Below are 20,357 nucleotides of genomic sequence, written 5' to 3'. Positions count from 1 at the left end.
TGCGTAAGTCGTCCGTGAATGGCGCTGGATGCCATTTACGTTAACGTCGAAACCAATGACGTACTTGCGACGTAACTTCACGCAATGCGCGGCGGGAAAATTCGAGACAGAGCATGCGCAGTACGATCGGTGGACTTTACGCTACGCCGCCGCAAGTTTACAGGCAAGTGCTTTGTGAATCAAGCACTTGCCCGTAAAACTTGCGGCGGTGTAACATAAAGGAGATACGTTACGCCGCCGCAGTTATATGAGAATCTGGCCCTAAATATCTATATAAGGAAATCAGAACCACCTCCCTCCTGCTGGTGACCCTATGGTGACAATGAAGATCTTTATAGGGGAATTAGGACCTTCTTCCTCTTGCCAGTGACGTCTCTAGTAATAAGTAAACATCTATTTAGAGGACTCAGGATCTCCTTTCTCATGCTGGTGATTCCTAATAGCAATAATCCCTGCCCAGAAACCCTTCAGTTATATCACTTATAAACAGAATAAATAGAACAGCTCCTAGTACAGAGTAGTATCACGGCCGCTGGGCACACGCATCGGCTTCGTCATCGTGCCAGGGGCGCGCTCCCCCTAGTGTTTTTAAAGCGGCCGACGTATACTTATGCCGATTTACCCAGACGAACCAACCTGCCACAGTATAACTGCGGCGGCTGGTCGTCTAGTGGTTAAAAAGCTTTCCTTGGACCCCACCAATCTTAACAACCTAAGCCCCATCTCCTTGCTCCCCTTTTTCTCCAAACTCCTTGAATGTCTGGTCTACAATCAGGCCCCACTGCTAGCCAGTTCATCTGCTGCCTCTGCCCCTAGAAGCCCTGACAAACCACCTTCTCCTTTAGAACCGATACGATCCTCCAACCTGTGATGCCGCGTACACACGATCATTTTTCGGCATGAATTAAAATGACGTTTTTAAAAACGTCATTTAAAATGATTGTGTGTGGGTTTCACATCGTTTTTCGGCTTCTGAAAAATGACCAAAAAAAAATTCAAACATGCTGCATTTTTTAACGTCGTTTTTAAAAATGTAGTTTTTCGTGTTGTAAAAAATGATTGTGTGTGGGCTAAAACGACGTTTTAAACACGCGCATGCTCTGAAGTAAGTTATGAGACGGGAGCGCTCATTCTGGTAAAACTACCGTTCATAATGGAGTAAGCACATTCATCACGCTGTAACAGATAAAAAAGCGTGAATCGTCTTTTACTAACACGGAACCAGCTAAAGCAGCCAAAAGGTAAATAGAACTTCCCCTTTAGAGTGCCATCGTGTTGTATGTCACCGCGCTTTGTTCATAATTTTTTTAAAACGATGGTGTGTGGGCAACGTCGTTTTTAATGATGAAGTTGGAAAAACGTTGTTTTTTGTACATGCTGAAAAAAAAGTTTTTTCTTTTCAAGCCGAAAAAATGATTGTGTGTGCGCAGCATTATTGCTAGTGTCATTTAAATCTGAGAAGACGGAACAGAAACATTTGTTTAAATGATTTCATACAACCAGGTCTTCCTCAACATAAGTATTGTACTCAGTTTTCATTTTTGTGATCGCATAGTTTTGTTTTGTTTTGTTTTGTTTTGTTAAAAATCTGGCATGGAAACACAATATTGGTCCAATGGAAGATGAGTGGAACTAGGCTTTAACGGCACGAAGGCAAATGCCCCCTAAAACAGAACTGTGGGCACAAAAACACTTCAAAGGATATAAATATGCTTTGTGTGGCCCAAATGTCTTTGAAAACCTAGTTATAAGTTGTAAAAGTAGCAGCAGGGCAGCCATCACAAATTTTGGGGCCCCTTACACAGCTTTAGGAAGGGCGCCCGTGAAGTAGAGAACCGGGGGGGGGGTTGCTGACGAACAAAAAAATACAGGAGGGGGCCGGCTGGGCCTGTAAGGGGCCCTGGGGACCATTGGGCCCCTTACAGGTGTAATGCAAAAAAATAAGATTAAAGCAAAAAAATAAGGAGGGGGGCCAGCCGGGCCCCTGGGGACAGGGAGAGAGCAGAGGAGCACTTTTTTCAGTCAAGACACCCTTTAAAAATTACAGACTATCTTGCGGCACACTAAAAATTATGGACAGTCTCAAGGCGTATTCTAAAATGTAAAAACGATTCTAATAGATTTACATAATGCAGCAACATCCATACGTGTAGGACACCCAACGTTAGAGGTGATTTATTCTTCCAAAGCAAATACATTGTTCCAATGTTCCTGTTCTCCCTCAGTTTTTCTGCATCACTCGGCTAATGTGACACCAATACTGATGGAGAGGGGCAGAGGAGGGTCAAACAAGGATGCAGGCGACTGACATCCTCCATATCAACTGATGATGCTGCCATTGGTTGTTAGGATGCCGGCAGCTAGAAGGTTGTAATGGTGCACAATGAAAACCTGTGGCTTTGTGCAACTAAAAGGCTTCATCCACATGCCGGATTGTATACAATTTTTGGGCAATTTTTAAGCATTTTGCCAAGGCACCCCTGAAAATACCTTAAGGCATCCCAGGGTGCCTGGGCACCCCGGTTGAAAAAAAAATGGCTTAGGGGAATTCGACAGGGCATCATTTAATTCTATGGTGTAAAGCATGGGTCTTTAAACTACGGCCCTCCAGTTGTTCAGGAACTACAATTCCCATCATGCCTAGTCATGTCTGTGAATGTCAGTGTGTTACAATGCCTCATGGGATGTATAGTTCTACAACAGCTGGAGGGCCGTAGTTTGAGGATCCCTGGTGTAAAGCATTGGTCTCCAAACTTTCTAGGCGTTTTTTAAATGGGCCTGTTGCCATTTTGTTCACCCGTTAGTTAAAATACTTTGGGATGTTCCATGGTTATGATTAGCAATTGTATGTCTTGTACTGTATGATTAAGAAAATCTTTTTTTGACTTACCTGTAAAATCCTCTTGGAGTACAGTACAGGACACAGGTCCCTCCATACTGTTCCTTCCGATCCGCCTGATGTCCTTGCAGCTTCTTTGCCAGTGTCCAATCACCTAAAGGTAGCTGTCTATAACCCAAGAGATCCGGTGTCCTGTATAGTACTCCAAGAAAAAGGATTTTACAAGTAAGTCAAAAATCCTATTTTACATACTTCCAGGCAAAATGCAAGATTCTTTTAAACAAAGATGATGCTTTCATTATTAATTTCCTAAATATTTTTCCCTTCAATGGTTATAAGAATCTGTTGATCCTTGTATTCTGCTAGTTTTCTTGTTTCTTGTGTTGAGCCGCAATGTCATGGTCCCAAAGGAAATTAATGGACTAATAAATTGGACATTTGGCGGTACAGGTAGTTAATGTAAAAGATCTATAAATATTTATTTTGTAAAAAATGCATTAATAGAAACTTGTATACATAATTTCATGAAACAATATCAGCATATGATATCAGTGCATTTGTGCTGGGAAGGGAGATGCGGCTGATTGTGCACCAGGAGCCGATGAGGGAATTCTGGGCTAACAGGAGGGTTTGGGGAAATTGTGCAGGCAGGGGAGATTTGTACTAGGAGGGGGAATTGGGGTGGCATTTGTGTCCATTAATAATGATTTTCATGTATTTTTTTGTGAAAATATTGTAAAGAATACCGTCAGGTTGTACGGGGCCCCATGATTCCTAACAGCGGCCCTGCCAACGCGGTGACGTAAAACACAACGACGTGCTGAAAAAAAGTTCAATGCTTCCAAGCATGCGTCGACTTGATTCTGAGAATGCGCGGGTTTTGAATGCGATGCTTTTGCGTACTAACCGTCGGTTTTGACCGATCGGTTAGGCGTCCAACGGTTCAATTTTAAAGCAAGTTCAAAATTTTTGGACCGAAGGATAACGGACCGATGGGGCCCACACGCGGTCGGTTTGGACCGATAAAACTGAACTTCAGTTCGTTTTCATCAGTTTTGACTGATCGTGTGTACAGGGCCTTAGTGTTTGAAGCTGAATCCAATATGCAATATACGGAATCACGGCGCCTATGCATGGACCTCCGTTTTTTGCTGGTCTTTTTCCTTGGCTGCTCCAACTTTGATTTGATCAGACACTGTCCTACTTACTGACAGATTTATTTTTCTGTTGGTAGCTGCTGAGGTGGTTACCTCCCCTCTATTGTCTGGCCAATTGGCAATCTGCCATTTGGAGTCTACTTCAGCCTAAGGTCTGCCAGTGGGATCCCGGTTAGGGCTTTTATGCCCGTTTATATACAGTGTTTACCAACAGTTTGTGCCATAATCCTATCTTTGTACCTTTAGACACAACGAGTACCTACCATATGCCCAGGAGGCTGGTTAGGTTAAAAGCGTTGTACATTCCTTACCACACAATCAGTGGTTGGATCGACTCTTTGAGATTCGATTGACCCACCCTTATGTTCCTGATAAAGCGTCCTGTACGCGAAACATGTCGAGAGTAAATGCAAGATCTACTATTATGCATATTGGTTTTAGCTTCAAACATTAAGGCCGCGTACACACGGTCGGTCCAAACCGATGAAAACGGCCTGATCCAGTTTCATCGGTCCAAACCGACCGTGTGTACGGCCCATCGGTCTGTTGTTCTTCGGTCAAAAATTATATAACTTGCTTTAAAATCTAACCGATGGACCGCTGCCTGATAGGTCCAAACCGATGGTTAGTACACAAAAGCATTGGTTCAAAAGCCGCGCATTCTCAGAATCAAGTCGACGCATGCTTGGAAGCATTGAACTTCGTTTTTTTCAGCACGTCGTGTGTTATACGTCACCGCGTTCTGACCCGATCGGATTTTGAACATCAGGCCACTTCAGCGGTGAACCGATGAAAACGGTCCGTCGGACCATTCTCATCGGATGGACCGACCGTGTGTACGCGGCCTAAGAGTTCTATACCTTTTTGACACTATGGGCCAGATTCACAGATTCACTCTCAGAGTATCTATGCGACTGATTCATAGAATCAGTTACGCATAGATAGCCCTTAGATCCGACAGGTGTAATTGTCTTACACCGTCAGATCTTAGGATGCAGTACCTCGGCCGCCGCTGGGTGGAGTTTGCGTCGTATTCCAGCGTCGGGTATGCAAATGAGGTTTTACGGCGATCCACGACGGTTTTTCGTGTTCGTTACGTCGTTGCTAGTCTAGTTTCCCATCGCAAAGTTAGTCGTCGTTTTACCTGCCCTAACTTTACACAGCCCATGTTAAAGTATGGCCGTCGTTCCCGCGTCGAATTAAAAAAAAAAAATTCTTGCGTAAGACGTCCGGGAATATGAAAGTACGCTATGAACGTCGCCGTTCGAAAAAATTACGTCACTTCGCGCAAAGCACGGCGGGAATTTCAAAACGGAGCATGCGCAGTAGGTCCGGCACGGGAGCACGCCTAATTTAAATGGCACACGCCCCTTTGAATTACGCGGAGGCCGCCGGCGTAAGTTTTCACGCAAGTGCTTGGTGAATCAGGCACTTGCGATGAAAACTTGCGGCGGTGTAACGTATATACGATACGTTACGCCGCCGCGATTCTATGTGAATCTGACCCTATGTGCTTTTATGCCATGAATGTATCTGTATAAGTATAAATCTATCTTTTACTTTGTGTTGGATGCACTGATATCATATGCTGATACTGTTTCATGAAATTATGTATACAAGTTTCTATTTATGCATTTTTTACAAAATAAATATTTATAGATCTTTTACATTAACTACCTGTACCGCCAAAAGTCCAATTTATTACTCCATTAATTTCCATTGTCACTTTCCTGGGACGTTGGTCCACTAAAATTAGTGCATTCACAGTGATTAGTCGCCCTGGGATTTTATGCAAGTCTGGCAAGATCCATTTAAATGTCATGGTCCCAGTGCTGAAATAAATGATATCAGTGATATTAAACAGGTCATAGTGCTGTCTACACCCACAGACTTGCTGAGCCACCACACCTGTACGCCACTGAGAGGGGACATCATTAGAGCCTGTCCACTGTCTAGAAGGGAAGAACAGCTTGGGAGCTATTGTTAATCACTTGACCTACGTTGTACATGTTTACCTGTGTTTGACTGTTTTATTTCAAGCACTAACACTGCCCTACCCTCATGTATTCATCCTTTATTTATTTTTTTAACCACAGTACATCAAGCATTAGCAAAGATTCCAGTGGTTCTCGGACCCCACAAATATTACGTACTATCTCTCTCAGTAAGTGCAGTATAATTTGTTTTATTGTGGAAGACAGAGAGTTATTATACATTCCCATTAGGGCCAGTTCACACCAGATGCAGTTCTATTTTTTCTGCACCAATACAGTCAGTTCCGAAACTGAACGGAACTGCGTTTGGTGTGAACTAGCACTTATAGTAAAGATTTATATTTGTCATGACTCAGCAAATACATCTTAAGTTTATTTGTAGGGGTTATTTTACGTTTGCGCTATTACGAACATTTGTGATATACTGCTTCTCTTTCTTAGGGGATTATAGCACTAAATAATCAGTTAGAAACTATAAACACAGCTTTTGACAATCATACCAGCATTACACAGACTATTAGAAATAAGTTGATTGAATTTTGTTCATTAATTTCCTGTAATTACAGAGCACAGATGTTTTATGCAGGTTGGTGTACTTACAACCATTCACATAAATCCTTGTCCTCCTAAAAGTTTCTAATCTGATATATCCATGGATTTTTTTCTCAGAGAAATAGGTGCGGTTACTCCCCCCACCCTCCAGAGTCACCCCTTGCCCTCGCCTCCCACCCACTGCCAAGCACTGTCCATGGGTTCCTCCCTATATCCACCTCCTAGCACTGCCCCTATTAGAGAATACAGAACCAAGTATCATTTAGTGGTGCTAAGTAATTTAATTTATAGACAAAATGGTAATGATAAGAAAAGTAGATCCCCAGCAATAATAGATCCGCCCACAGCAACAATATACTCCCCCTTCCCAGCAACAATAGCTCCCCACAACAGCAATAATAGATCTCCCAATACTAGCATGAATAAAACCTCCAAGAGCCATCAACAGTAAGTCCATCCCAGCAACAATTGACCCACCAGCATTTTAAGAACTATCCAGCAACAATAGATCTCCCCAGGAACAACAGACCACATGCAAAATTGAATCCTTTCGCAGTCAGCATCAATAGACCCTTCAGCACAAACCAGCACCCCTTGTCATTACATAGATTTAATGCTGGAGGTGCTTCATTCCCCTACATTACCGCTGAAAAAAGTCCTTTAGATGCTCACCTAAATACTAGGGCAAGATTAGGACATACAAATGTAATGGCAGTGTGGTACTGGTTGCTGATTATAAGCTGATGATTTTGCTGCCATGTCTTATATTACTACATGTGCCACAAAGGTGGAGTTGCATAGTAATGGCTATTGACCCATCAGCCGAGATTTCCCATATAAACCGTGCAAGTAGATATAATTATGTTAACGTATATGTGAACCCTCACCTTGTAAAACAACCATTTCAAAGTAAAAAAAAAAAACAAGGTAAAACATTTGATATGAAATATGAAAAACATTATAAATATATTTTTCTTTCCTTTTTTATAAGTGATCACATACCTTCTGTTCTCAGCTGCATAAGGATCTCAAAAAGTCAAGGGAGGAAAAACAGCAGCACACTGAGAAGGCTTTCATGTTTTCTGAATAACTAACTGCTTTAACTGGTGTCTTCATACCTGCTCAAAGTTCAGCTTTTTACCTACAAATATATTTTTATAGGTGGCTTTCCAAAAATAAATAGGAAGCGCAAACGGAACAAAAATAATCCAGAGGTATGAGCATTTGCTTATTGTACCTTTTTGTAACCTTTTATATTCTCACTATTCTCACTATGGGTCAGCTACTGTTGTTTAACTTTACCAGAAATGTCTAGTCCGAGCAGGCAAAACAATGGATACTTTAACCTTGGCCTTAACACCGAGTGGCCGCCTATATGTAGCCCTGTTAAAAGAATTTACCGTGCTAAAAGTGTGCCCCCAGCGTGGTAGCCGTCAGGTACCGGAAAGCTCCTGGTGCATACTAGCGATCGGGAGCTTTCCGATCATGTAACTACTGTGACAGGCAATCACGGCAGTCACTAACAGGAACCCCAACCCACCCCCTGGCATCCGAAACCCCTTTTTTTACTTGAAGTGATTGTAAAGGTTTATTTTTTATTTTTTTAAATAACAAACATATCATACTTGCCTCCACTGTGCAGTTAGTTTTGCACAGAGTGGCCCTGATCCGCCTGTTATGGGGTCCCTCAGTGGCTGTCTCGGCTCCTCCCCGCAATAGCTAGCCCCCTCTGGGAAGCTCTCTCCCGAGGGGGTTAGCTTGCGGTCCCGCCCCCCGGCGGCCATGTCATTGGATTTGATTGACAGCAGTGGGAGCCAGTGGCTGTGCTGCTAACAATCTATCCAATCAACGGCGAGACTCCGTGGAGAAGAGGACACCAGGGGACGTGCACAGCAGGTGAACGAGCTCAGGTAAGTAAAACAAGGGGGCTGGGGGGCCCGTGACAGCGAGGTGTTTTTTCACCTAATGCATAGGATGCATTATGGTGAAAAAAAATTAACCTTTACAACCCCTTTAAGGAAAAATGAAAGATGCAGCGCTCTCAACAGAAGCAATCCGATCCTAATGTGCAGCCTGCAGCACAGGTGCCAATGCTCGGTGTGTCTTTTCACACTAAATACAATATATAAGAGAGAAGAGCCAGCAACTCAAAAGTCCTTGATGCAAATATGTATTGGCTACATATGAGCATTAATGCAGACTAGGCCTGAGAACCTGCTCGGCAGTTTTTACCCCCTACACACGGCCGTTTTTTCCTGGCAGGAAAACTGCCACAAGAGTTTTGGCCAAGAATCCCGGCCGTGTGTATGCTCCACCGTGTGTATTTCCCATAGGAAAACTGCCGGGAAAAAGAACGCCAGGAATCCCCGCAGGAAAAAAGAAAACATGTTCTATTTTTTCCCTCCGGGATTCCCGGCGTTTTTTGGGAAAACTACCATGGACCATACACACGGCCAGTTTTCCCGGCCAAAAGCTGTCATGGCAGTTTTACAGATGGGAAAACTGGTCGTGTGTACGAGGCATGAGGTGAAAAAGTCTGTCAAGATTAGAAGTCCACCATTTTTATTCTGTGAAGATAATGAGTAACAATTTGCCAATGTGAAGCTCCAGCATTGCAAATACTTGTTCTATGGGTATCCCATATCCCTTTCCCCCAACCAAGTTCAATCCCCCAAATAAACAACAAAACAAAGCAGAAGACTTTTAATTGTCTACAAGTGTGACGTATGGATGTCTGGCAGCAGGGTGAATATGCTTGAATGTTAGTAACTAGTGGCAGCACACCGCTACGGGGCAATAGTGGGAGGTGGGTAGAGGTTGGAGCCAAGGGACGGTGCTCAAATGTGGGTGGGGATGGAGAAAAGGGGTGACTCTGAAAGGGGGAGTTCCTGCACCTATTCTCTGAGAAAAAAAAGCCCTAGCCCTGAAGTATGTCTTTTTAAACCTAAACTGTACTTGATGTTTTGATGTTTCTTTCTTTGCAATAACAGCTTGAAACTGCTTTATTGTCTATGCACTCGGATGAAAGGGAGGCCATTTCTCAATTGTATGATGAAGTTGGAGGTGAGCGCATAAAAAACATCACATTGTTAATTATTTATATTAAAATCTTTAAAAGGAAAAGAAAAAGCAGCGCAAAAAATAATACATAAATATAGCCCCCAAACTGATTTAACCACTTGCCGACCACGCTCTAGGCGAATGAGGGCTACAGCATGGCCAGCCAGTTGTGGGAGGACATTTGACCACCAACAGGAGGACATCATAAAATGTCCTCCGGACACAGCTGATCACAGATCAAGGTAAAGAGCCAATCAGCGGCTCTTTACCACATCATGTTGACAGCAAGAGTAGAGGAGAACCAATAACCAGCTTGTGTAAATGGGACATCTACACTGATTAAAAGGGCACTGATTATGAGTGCAGTCCCAACAGTGCCCATTAGTGCTGTCAATCAGTGTCCTTATCGGTGCAACCTCATCAGTGTCACCTATCAGTGCTGCCTATCAATGCATTCTCATCAGTGCCGCCCCATCAATGATCTGTTTATATTTCATATTGTATGCTCATGGTGAACAAAACCGATTGGAACTTCCCTCTATGGCAAACGTAGGCTGTACTAGACAAGTAGAACAGGCCAGATCACAGTATGCAGAATGACCCAGGTTTCTGAGGACTGTACTGTACTTACGGAGTTCTGTAGCTGCTGAGCTGTAATTAGAAGAGATAGTCAGCTGTATAATTGAGCAGAATACATTCTATGTAAAATACTAAGCCTGTGCACAGGGACTTAGATCCCCCGCATTTACTTATTTTTCTCTAAGAACATTGCAAATAAAATCTTATTTGCATCTCATTTCAGGTTCATTTCCCATGTTTGAAGACATCTGTGAGGTAAGTCTTTTTTTTTTTTTGACAAATTTACTATTTTGTCATACAACCTAGGTGTATTGTTTGTATTTTCCCACCATGATCCTCAGTTTATAAAACTTTAAAGGAGCCCTTACTTACCTCTTATGACAGCTGAGGCCTCTCGTGTTGTTTACAGCTTGGCTGGTGACATCACATAGACTTGTACGAGACATTGCTTCTGCAGCACATGTACATCCCTTTAAAGTAGGATGGAGTGCCGCAAGCACAAAGCCCATTTTGCCCTGGATCAATGTTATGAGTTGGTGTGCAGACCAGCCATCAGCACCATAACATCCAATGGTGCTCTAGGGCAGGGTGCATGGTGTCATTTGTTACTGTTCATCCTGGCCCTCCTGCACAATGGCAATGCATAACACTGATCCAGGGCAGGCTACTCCCCACATTCAGAAGAAAACAAAAGCCTGTCTCCTCCAGATCTGCTCTGCCTCTTGCCCTCTGCATTGCTGCTGCAGCCAAAAGGTAGGGCTCTGATATGAAGAGGGAACTTTGTGAATCAAGGGCTTTATGATGGGAGAACAGTGTGATTGGGGGGCTCTGTTATGGGGGGAGCTGTGTGATTGGGGGACTTTGATATAATGACAAGACACTGTGATTGGGTGACTAAGTGACGATGGGAAGACTTTGATGTGATGGAGGTATTCTGATGAGGGGGCTTTCCTTTAGAGGGGACTGTGATGTGATGGGGGACTCTGACGTGAATGGGGGACCTCTGATCTGATGTGTGTTGGGAGGCCTCTGACATGAAGGGGGCTCTAATGTGACCAGAATACCTCTAATGTGATAGGGGGACCTCTAAAGTGTGTGGGGGGGGGGGTGGCTCTGATTTGAAGTTATTTTCATCAAGGTGGTTGTGCACATCATATCAGGCTCATATTTCCCATTAATAAGTTACATTTATGTTTTTTACATCTTGGACTGGGCTGCCTCAAGATTATGCATACTTTTAAAGAGTGTTGCGACTCAAAACAGGCTGGTTTAGTGTATTGTTAGGGAAGGAAGGGATCAATCCTGGGATTCTTGAATCTGTTCTTTAACACAGGGATAGGGATCTTTTTTTAGTGATGTGCTTGCAATTTTTAAATCCCATTGGACTCAACTGACTCACTTTTTTGAAAATAAAACAACTACTATTGTTCCATGAATCTTGTGCCATGGATGTAATAGCTAAAAAAATAAAATAAAAAAAGATATAAAACAAAAGTATATAAATATATACACTTTAAATACAATTGACTCGAAACCAATATTAATTTTAGCCTTCACAAGCAAAAACAAGGTAGGTAAAAAATACTATTCACGATGTTTATATTTTAATTGCCCAGCCTTAAAATATTATTTTTTTTCTGAAGGATAGAGTTTTTAATTAGTACTAAATTTCTGCATGCATTTATATGAATGTACTGTAATAGAACCAACATATAATGCAGTCGTTTACAGAGTTGAATTTGTTTTTGCCCCAGAGTAGAATATAATCTAACATACATGTCACAATCGATTCACCCCCCCCCTCCCCGCGCGCGATCTCCAGGCTGGATGACCCACGATTTTCGGGTGCGGTCATAGGAAAGTCAGCGACTTTGGCCTAGCTCCATCTTGGTACACCCGGCAGCAGCTGTCTCGTCAGGAAGTGACGTTTCGTCGCCGCCATCTTGCTCCACCCTACACTCCTGCACAGTAATGTTAGTGAGAAGGGGGCAAGCAGACATCTTGTTACTCCCAACAGAGTTTAAAATGTCACAGTTATTTTCAACACAAAACGGAGCTTATGTGCTTAAATACAGTATTTGTAAATCTGACAGACTGTCTACATGTTAAATTTTAAAAGCAGAAGCAAACCTTACATGCTTGCTAATGTGACAGAACACCTCCTAATTTTCACATTTAGTTAAATGTGAAAATCAGAGGTGTTCTTTCACATTAGCAAGCATGTAAGGTCAGCAGATTTGCTTCGGCTTTTAAAATTTAACATGTAAACAGTCCGTCAGATTTACATAGACTGGGCTAGATTCAGATAGGTGAGCGGATCTTTAGATCTCATTTACGTTACGCCGCCGCAAGTTTTTCAGGCAAGTGCTTTATTCACAAAGCACTTGCCTGTAAAGTTGTGGCGGCGTATCGTAAATCCCCCGGTTGAATTCAAATTTGGCGGGTAGGGGGCGTGTATCATTTAAATGAAGCGCGCCCCCGCGCCGACCGAACTGCGCCGTCCCAAAAAAATCCCAGAGTGCATTGCTCTAAATGACGTCGCAAGGACGTCATTGGTTTAGACGTGAACGTAAATTACGTCCATCCATATTCGCGAACGACTTACCCAAACGACGTAAAATTTCAAAACTCGGCGCGGGAACGACGGCCATACTTAACATTAGCTACGCCTCATATAGCAGGGGTAACTATACGCCGGAAAAAGCCGAACGCAAACGACGTAAAAAAAAAGCGCTGGGCGGACGTTCGTTTCTGAATCGGCGTAGATCCTCATTTGCATATTCCTTGCGTATACAAACAGAAGCGCCACCTAGCGGCCAGCGTGAGATTGCAGCCTAAGATCCGACGGTGTAAGTCACTTACACCTGTCGGATCTTAGGGATATTTATGCGTAACCTGATTCTATGAATCAGGCGCATAGATCCGACGGCCGGACTCAGAGATACGACGGTGTATCTCTTTTCTGAATCCGGCCCACTGTATTTAAGCACATAAGCTCAGTTTTGTGTTGAAAATAACTTTAAATACATATTTTTTTGAGAATTGTGAGAGAATCGTGAGAGAATCGTGAGAGAATCGTGATCTTCATTTTATGCAAAAGAATCTAGTGTATACGTTATAAGTTCAACTTTTTTAGAATTGCAAATGACCAACTCACACACTACTTGAAAAAATACACCCTTTAATGTTTTTTATTTTTTAAATTAATCAGTCTAAAAGTTTAATTATAACATAACGTTATTTATACTTATTTTCAGGATGAGCACATGGAGGATACTTCCGGGACTGTGGAAGACATTTCAAAGGTATCTAACACAGTAGCCAGTTGATTGGTTGTCATTGTCCTCAGTGATTTTTCCAAATAATTCTATAGAAGGTTTCTTATTGAGTAGTGGGCATATAAACAGTGTATCATTGTTAGTGGGATTATTTAGAGGACTCAAGTGTGGATTGAAGCCAAATTCACATACTCTTACAGCAATGTCATAAATTGAGGAGCAGTACCTATCAAGATACCATGGAGCACAAGAAGGTCTGGCAGCAGGTGAAACCCTGGCCCACTTTACCCAAATAATTTCTTCCATTGCTTCTAAAGCAATATTCCCTTTCTTTTAGAAAATACAGTGATTCTTTCATTGTGTGTGCAGTGAAATAAAATTGACCATTTAAGTACTGTAAAATGTACGACTGGTTCAACTGTTCAGGCTATGGACAATTAAATATTTACATAATCTTAACAAGCAATTAATAAGGTTTAAAAAGTCCTCCCCGACCTCTGTAGCGGCAGAGCCAGTCGTCAATCAGGTAGCTTAGTGGATCCCAACAATATGGCCGGGATTCTTCCAGAGCCTGGACCAGCTGTGTGAGGTCAGCTTACAGCAGGCAATAACCAACTATAGGCTGACTCTGGGTCACAGTAGCACAAAAGTAAGTGCACTCCTGTAAACCAGGAGAGAAGTATGGCGAAAAAAGCTTTGGTACAGTGGATGCCACCCTTGTCTTCTATTTTGCACAATTTCAAGGACATAATAGAATGGGAGAATACATCTCTTCAGTACACTAGGGGATCTTTTGCTTAAGGTTTATCTCCTTTTATATGTTGCACAATTTAGTTATAAGTGGGTATTGTATAATTAGTGCTAGTGATACTTTGATGTCCCTATAGAAAAATCGATGGCTTTTTACACATATCTGCAAATATTGTTATCAGCCATTACAAGGACGCAGCAATTGTTTTTCTAGGATGGACATTTTTGCTAAAAATCCTCAAATATTATTGGGGAATCTGGATATGTTTAAACATGCTTAGCTGGATTCAGAGAAATGTGCCTATCTATAGGCGGGCGTAGCGTATCTCAGATACACTACGCCGCCGTAAGTTAGAGCAGCAGGTCCTGTATTCACAAAGAAGTTGCGCTCTAACTTACGGCGGCGTAGTGTAACTGGGCCGGCGTAAGCCCGCCTAATTCAAATGTGGAAGATGTGGGCGTGTTGTATGTAAATTCATTGTGACCCCATGTAAATGAAGTTTTTTACTAACGGCGCATGCGCCGTCCGTGGACGTATCCCAGTGTGCATGCTCCAAATTACCTCGCAAAGACTCATTGGTTTCGACGTGAACGTAAATGACGCCCAGCCCCATTCACGGACGACTTACGCAAACGTGAAAAATTTGACGCGGTTCCGACGTCCATACTTAACATTGGCTGCGCCATCTTTTTGGTGGTTTATCTTTACGCCTGAAAACGCCTTACGTAAACGGCGTATCTTTACTGCGACGGCTGGGCATACGTTCGTGAATAGGCGCATCTCGCTGATTTACACATTCTAGGCGTAAATCAGCGTACACGCCCGTAGCGGCCAGCCTAAATAGGCAGCTAAGACACAACGGTGTAGGAGGTCGTATCTTAGCAACATTTAAGCGTATCTCTGTTTGAGCATACGCTTAAATGTACGACGGCGCGGATTCGGAGTTACGACGGTGTATCTACTGATACGCCGTCGTAACTGTACCTGAATCCGGCTAGCTGTGTTCTTTGATGTGTAATGAGGACCATGTAGTCTGGCTCAAATCTTCTAGCTTTTAATAGGAACACAAATGCAAATTTAACAAGGAGTGGAATTTAGTTGGTGGGGTAAATATAAAAGTAAAAAAGATTACATTTATGTGTTTACAATACACTATAAAAATAGAAAAAAATAATAAAAACTGCAGGCAAATCACAAAATTTAGTTATAAATATGTCAAGTCAAAGTCAAAGTTTTTTTTTTGATTTTTTTTTTGCCTGCTTTTCTTTTTCTGGGGAAATTACATTCAATGCTTTTCATGGGCCTGTAGAAGAATTCAAGACCTATTTTCCCAGCAATGTTCTGTTTCTGTGAGTTACAAGTCGTGTAGTAGCTATAACATATATTGCAATTTTTCCAAACCCCATGTAACTGTAAACTTCTGATGTGTTGTATATGGAAACTTGGGTTAAAAATTACAATTTTTTATGGCATTTTTTACAGGATCAACATATTGGTACAAAGGCAAGATCCGATAGACTTAACCCTAAGATTGCTACATTAGAGTCTTCAGTGTCAATACGTACTCCAGAAGGCCCGTGTGCCAGCTCCACTACTGTACATGATGCCACAAGCGTTTCCCAACTTCCTGGACATTTTCCTAGTGTTACAAGTTCGCCATCTCGACAACTTATTAATGTTAATAACAAAGTAAAAAGAACAGACAGTCTTCAAGGTACAACATTCAATACATTGAAAGTTGTTATTGGCATCGAAAAGTTAGCTTCCACTAATGGTGAAATGTTAAAATCTGCAGATTCTACTGATGGTGTAAGCAATGCCAGAGCACAACCTAAGGACATATGTAATGGTAAAGATAAGTTTGTGTCCATAAGTGCAGTCTATCATAAGCCTACAAAACCTTTAGATGACCATCCTTTGGGGCCCAGCAGTACAAACAAGGCATCAGGTCAACAGCAGCTTATGAATTCTCCAAATAATAACATATCAAGTGAGGAGCATAAAAAAAATACCAAAAACAAGGATCTAGTGCTGGCAAGTTTAGGAAAGACACTGAAGAAACATGCATCTCAATTTTGTTCTAACCATGCCCCAAGCAAGACTTTGGGCTCTGCTAATACTGACATACTGTTGAATAAGGAGCCTCTGAACTCTCCAAGTCTTAGCAAGACATCAAATGAGCAACCTATGAACCTTCAATTTACCAGCAAGTCAACAGAGGACCAGTGTAAGCAATCCCCAGGTGTTAGCAAGTCATTAGGTGAACAGTCCACAAGGAATGTCCATACCACAAAAGCTTTGGTGCACGCCGTAAATTCTCACGATTTCAATGTTCCTGTAGACCAGATGGCAACAGTCCTCAAGAAACAAAGTCAACCAGTAGTTCATCTCTTACCCATTACTACTGGAACTGAGTTGTTAAATTGGCAGCCTTCATACTCTTCCCTTGTTGATAGTAAATGCACAGAAATTGCAGCCAGCTCCCCTACTGGAAAGGAGGCCTTCCTTGAAAAGGAATTACTTAGGAAGAAAGCTCATGCTTCCAGGGAAGATGTAAAACAGCTCAAGCAAGGTAGGTTGTGTGTTCTATCTTGTTTATTAGTCTAGAAGGTAATGTTTAGGTTTGCATAAAATATATATATATAACAAAACATTATCAGTTCATATTTGCAATGCATGCACATTCCCTGATGATTTGTATATATAAAAACACAAGTACTGAAAAATACCCATTGATCTTCCAGATGTGCGGCACTGAAATACCAACAGTGTTATCAGCTCTGCTCAGTTCTCTTGTACTCAAACACCTTCCCCACTCCTTATTGCCATAACATAAGGTGGAAGTGTTCTGTAGTCGACAGAGGAAAACTCAGGCTAATAACACTGCTTGAAATTTTAGTAGAAGTGGAATATCAGTTCGGTAGAGGCAGAGTTAACATGGAAGATAGAAGCTTACTGGGTTTCTGGCAGATCAACAGGTTTTGTTTTTAAACAGATATTTATTACAGAGATGTACTATGTTGTTTCTTTAACTACTTGCTGCCTGCTAACGGTAGTACATGTTCTGCTAGTGGGTGGCACAGCAATGCACTGCGATGTACCTGTATGTCGTGATGAACTTAAGGATTTTCGTGCACACGCCCCTTGCTGACCTGTGCTGTGATTGGACACAGCACAAGTTTGTCAGCAGGTTGCAGCCAATGGTTTTTGCTGTATACCTGCTGTATACATTTAATTTGGGTACAGTGCTGCATGACTGCATAATTGCCAATTAAAGTAGCGTAGTGAAATAGCAAATAAATGGTCTGGTCATGAAGGGGGTAAAACCTTCTGGAGCTCAAGAGGTTAAAGGACACAAACAAGACTTTGAACACTGTTCATTTGATGCACATGGTATGTATTTAGTTGAATTAATGAAAAAAAACTTATGTAGCGCAACACAGATGTAACAAATGCAGTTACCTATGGTGACCAGATCTCAAAGTACCGTATTATATTCAGATATATGAAAGATTACTTCTGATTGGTTGCTAAGGGTCCCTGTACTTTGTATTTGGCATTACAAAATAGAATGTCAATATGTTCTCTCCTTCCACCCTCTGTTACCAGAATAATGAAACTATTGTTATTTTACACATACAGATGACTTGGTCGCTGAACAATCTCCAGAACACAGTATCATTTCCCAGCAAGTAAGACAATGTTTGTTCTGCACTGTTGTACATCTCAAGACTGATCTAAACTTATCAGGTATACTAAGCTTGCTTTCTTTGTAACAGGTTCAGAATTATTTGAGTAATGTCGATGAAAACCTAGGAACCTCAGGTACTGTTTATTTTTCTGTACAAAATTCACGTTTTCTGGGCTTTTATTTTCTTGATTATTGGACTGCTTGATGACAAGCCTTAAAGAATGAAAATATATATATATATAAAAGAAAAACGGCGGTATTACCTATGACATCCTCTCATTTTCTTGCCTCTAATATAAGAAAAACATGTCCTGAATATTTTTTTCTAAAAGCAGTTTTCATTTACATACATTAACCCATTGGTAGCAATGTCTGTACAATGCTTTTGCACCTTCATTATTCTAAGAGGAGTGTAGCACTTCCCCCATAGGGGCTGTTGGTAATAGCTGGTTCTTCCCTAATAGTGCAGTGTAACACTGATACACACGTGAACGTGGTCTGCAATCTCTGAATTTGTAATACGGGAGCTTTTTAAGTCATGCAAGCATTTAAGAGACATTTACCACAGGCTGTTTATCTTGAGTGTTGGGTTAAAGAGAAGTCCCGTCCCCCCAGCAAAAAAATGTAAGTCAGCACCTACACATAATGTAGCGCACAATCCCAAGAATAGACCAGAAACCACTTCATAGGTATTAGATTGCCTATCCCCCTTTATGCCAAATAATCTCATGTCTTTGCACCAGGCTAGGAAAAATATGGATGTCATGGACCTCACAACCAAGTAGGTCCAATAGTACAAGTTTCCAAACGATGCCAGTGTATAAACACACTGTACAGCTTCCTAATATCTAAGCACCATTCCCACCATGCTCGCATAACCCCTTTCCTATGGCCACTAATGTGATCCTTGTCTCTCACTACCATTCACAGACTCCAGTGTCTCCCCCTGTTTCAAAGCATTGGTGTTTCAATGCACTAATATGTAATGTCCATGAGCAATGAAAGATTGTAAAATACAGTTGTGCTCATAAGTTTATATACCCTGGCAGAATTTATGATTTCTTGGTCATTTTTTAGAGAATATGAATGATAACACAAATACATTTCTTTCACTCATGGTTAGTGTTAGGCTGAAGCCATTTATTATCAATCAACTGTAATTACACTTTTTAAATCATAATGGCAACAGAAACTACCCAAATAACCCTGATCAAAAGTTTACATACCCTGGTGATTTTGGCCTGATAACATGCACACAAGTTGACATAAAGGGGTTTGTGTGGCTATTAAGGGTAACCATCCTCATCTGTGATTTGTTTGCTTGTAATTAGTGTGTGTGTGACAGACTCAGACCCTCTTATGTCTACTAGGGGCATAGGATGACTGAGAAATTATATCTTGGACTACCTGAGATGGGATTAGTATGTAATTATTATCCACAATATATTCCAGGATATCTGTAAAGAACTATTTACTGGTTGTTGATTCTGAACTCAACGGGTTAATTGTAAGAGTGACTCCTTCATACTGTTAGATGCAGAAGCACAGAAGCGGAGTGTGGGACGTTCCCGTTACAGTGTGTAAAGGAGATCAGCGGCACACAGAGGCACTGTGTGAATCGAGCGAGGTCCCGCTCGCTCACACAGCGCGGTGGCATCGCTGGATCCAGGGACAAGGTAAGTAAACCAAGCCTGTGGATTCTGCGAGGCGAGCCCGAGTCTGACTCGGGGTTACCGATCCCAGCACAAAAATGTAACCCCGAGTCAGACTCGGGAATACCGCAAGGGGGGTTAAACTGTATATAAGATTGTATTCTTGGTCCTATTAAACACTCCATGTTTAGCACACAAACAAGTCTCATCCCGTTGTGTGTTGAGGGCAGCTGGAATATCTGATATCTATATCCAGACTGATAGAAAGCGGTATATGACGGAAGCACGGAAGCGGGGTGTGGGACGTTCCGTTACATTGGTGGCTTGCAGCGGGACGCTTCCTGCAGTCGGGGACATCCAACCTCCACTTGGATCCAAGGTTCGGATAGAAGAGAGAGAAGCAGATACAGCATAGAGGACCAGTATCAGAGCAGGTCCTGCTGGGATGGTCGGATTCTGTACGCTGCGAACTCTGGAAAGAAGGGCTAGCCCATGAGCAGCGACACCAGGGAAAAGTTCTCCCCTCCAACCGCAGTATGGATTGCGGGTGCTGTTGTTGGGAGAAAAACCGCACAAGGAACAGACAGCTGAATTAAGCAGGCTGGTCTGGGCAGAGATGTGGCTGGATGAGAGCTACAGAGCCCTTCGGTGGCATGTATCCCAAGAATGTCCCTGGATAGCGGATGACAGCCCAACGGAAGGCTTAAGCTACGGCGGCCTGGGACTGTTGTATGTGAAGCTGACAGGGGACTCTAACTTTGGGAATGATTTGGAGTGGCGGTTGGACGAAATCATGGATTTCAG

The 20,357-nt window shown here is 42.2% G+C and overlaps 1 protein-coding gene across 2 annotated transcripts in view; it reads left to right on the top strand.

Annotated features, from left to right (window-relative positions):
- The window catches only part of LOC120929095, a 106,596-nt gene that overhangs the window by 51,611 nt on the left and 34,628 nt on the right, over positions 1-20,357 (top strand). Inside the window, exons 10-17 of one of the 2 annotated variants that reach the window (XM_040340303.1) lie at positions 6,093-6,160; positions 7,704-7,756; positions 9,533-9,605; positions 10,405-10,436; positions 13,439-13,486; positions 15,693-16,782; positions 17,853-17,902; positions 17,990-18,035. In XM_040340303.1, coding sequence (XP_040196237.1) covers positions 6,093-6,160; positions 7,704-7,756; positions 9,533-9,605; positions 10,405-10,436; positions 13,439-13,486; positions 15,693-16,782; positions 17,853-17,902; positions 17,990-18,035 — 1,460 coding nt within the window. Of the gene's footprint in view, positions 1-6,092; positions 6,161-7,703; positions 7,757-9,532; positions 9,606-10,404; positions 10,440-13,435; positions 13,487-15,692; positions 16,783-17,852; positions 17,903-17,989; positions 18,036-20,357 lie in introns of both variants that reach the window. The other variant, XM_040340304.1, reaches the window with a different exon arrangement.

Source organism: Rana temporaria, chromosome 2 (genome assembly GCF_905171775.1).
Source record: "Rana temporaria chromosome 2, aRanTem1.1, whole genome shotgun sequence".
Lineage (NCBI taxonomy): Eukaryota > Metazoa > Chordata > Amphibia > Anura > Ranidae > Rana > Rana temporaria.
This window is presented reverse-complemented; position numbering and strand designations above follow the sequence as displayed.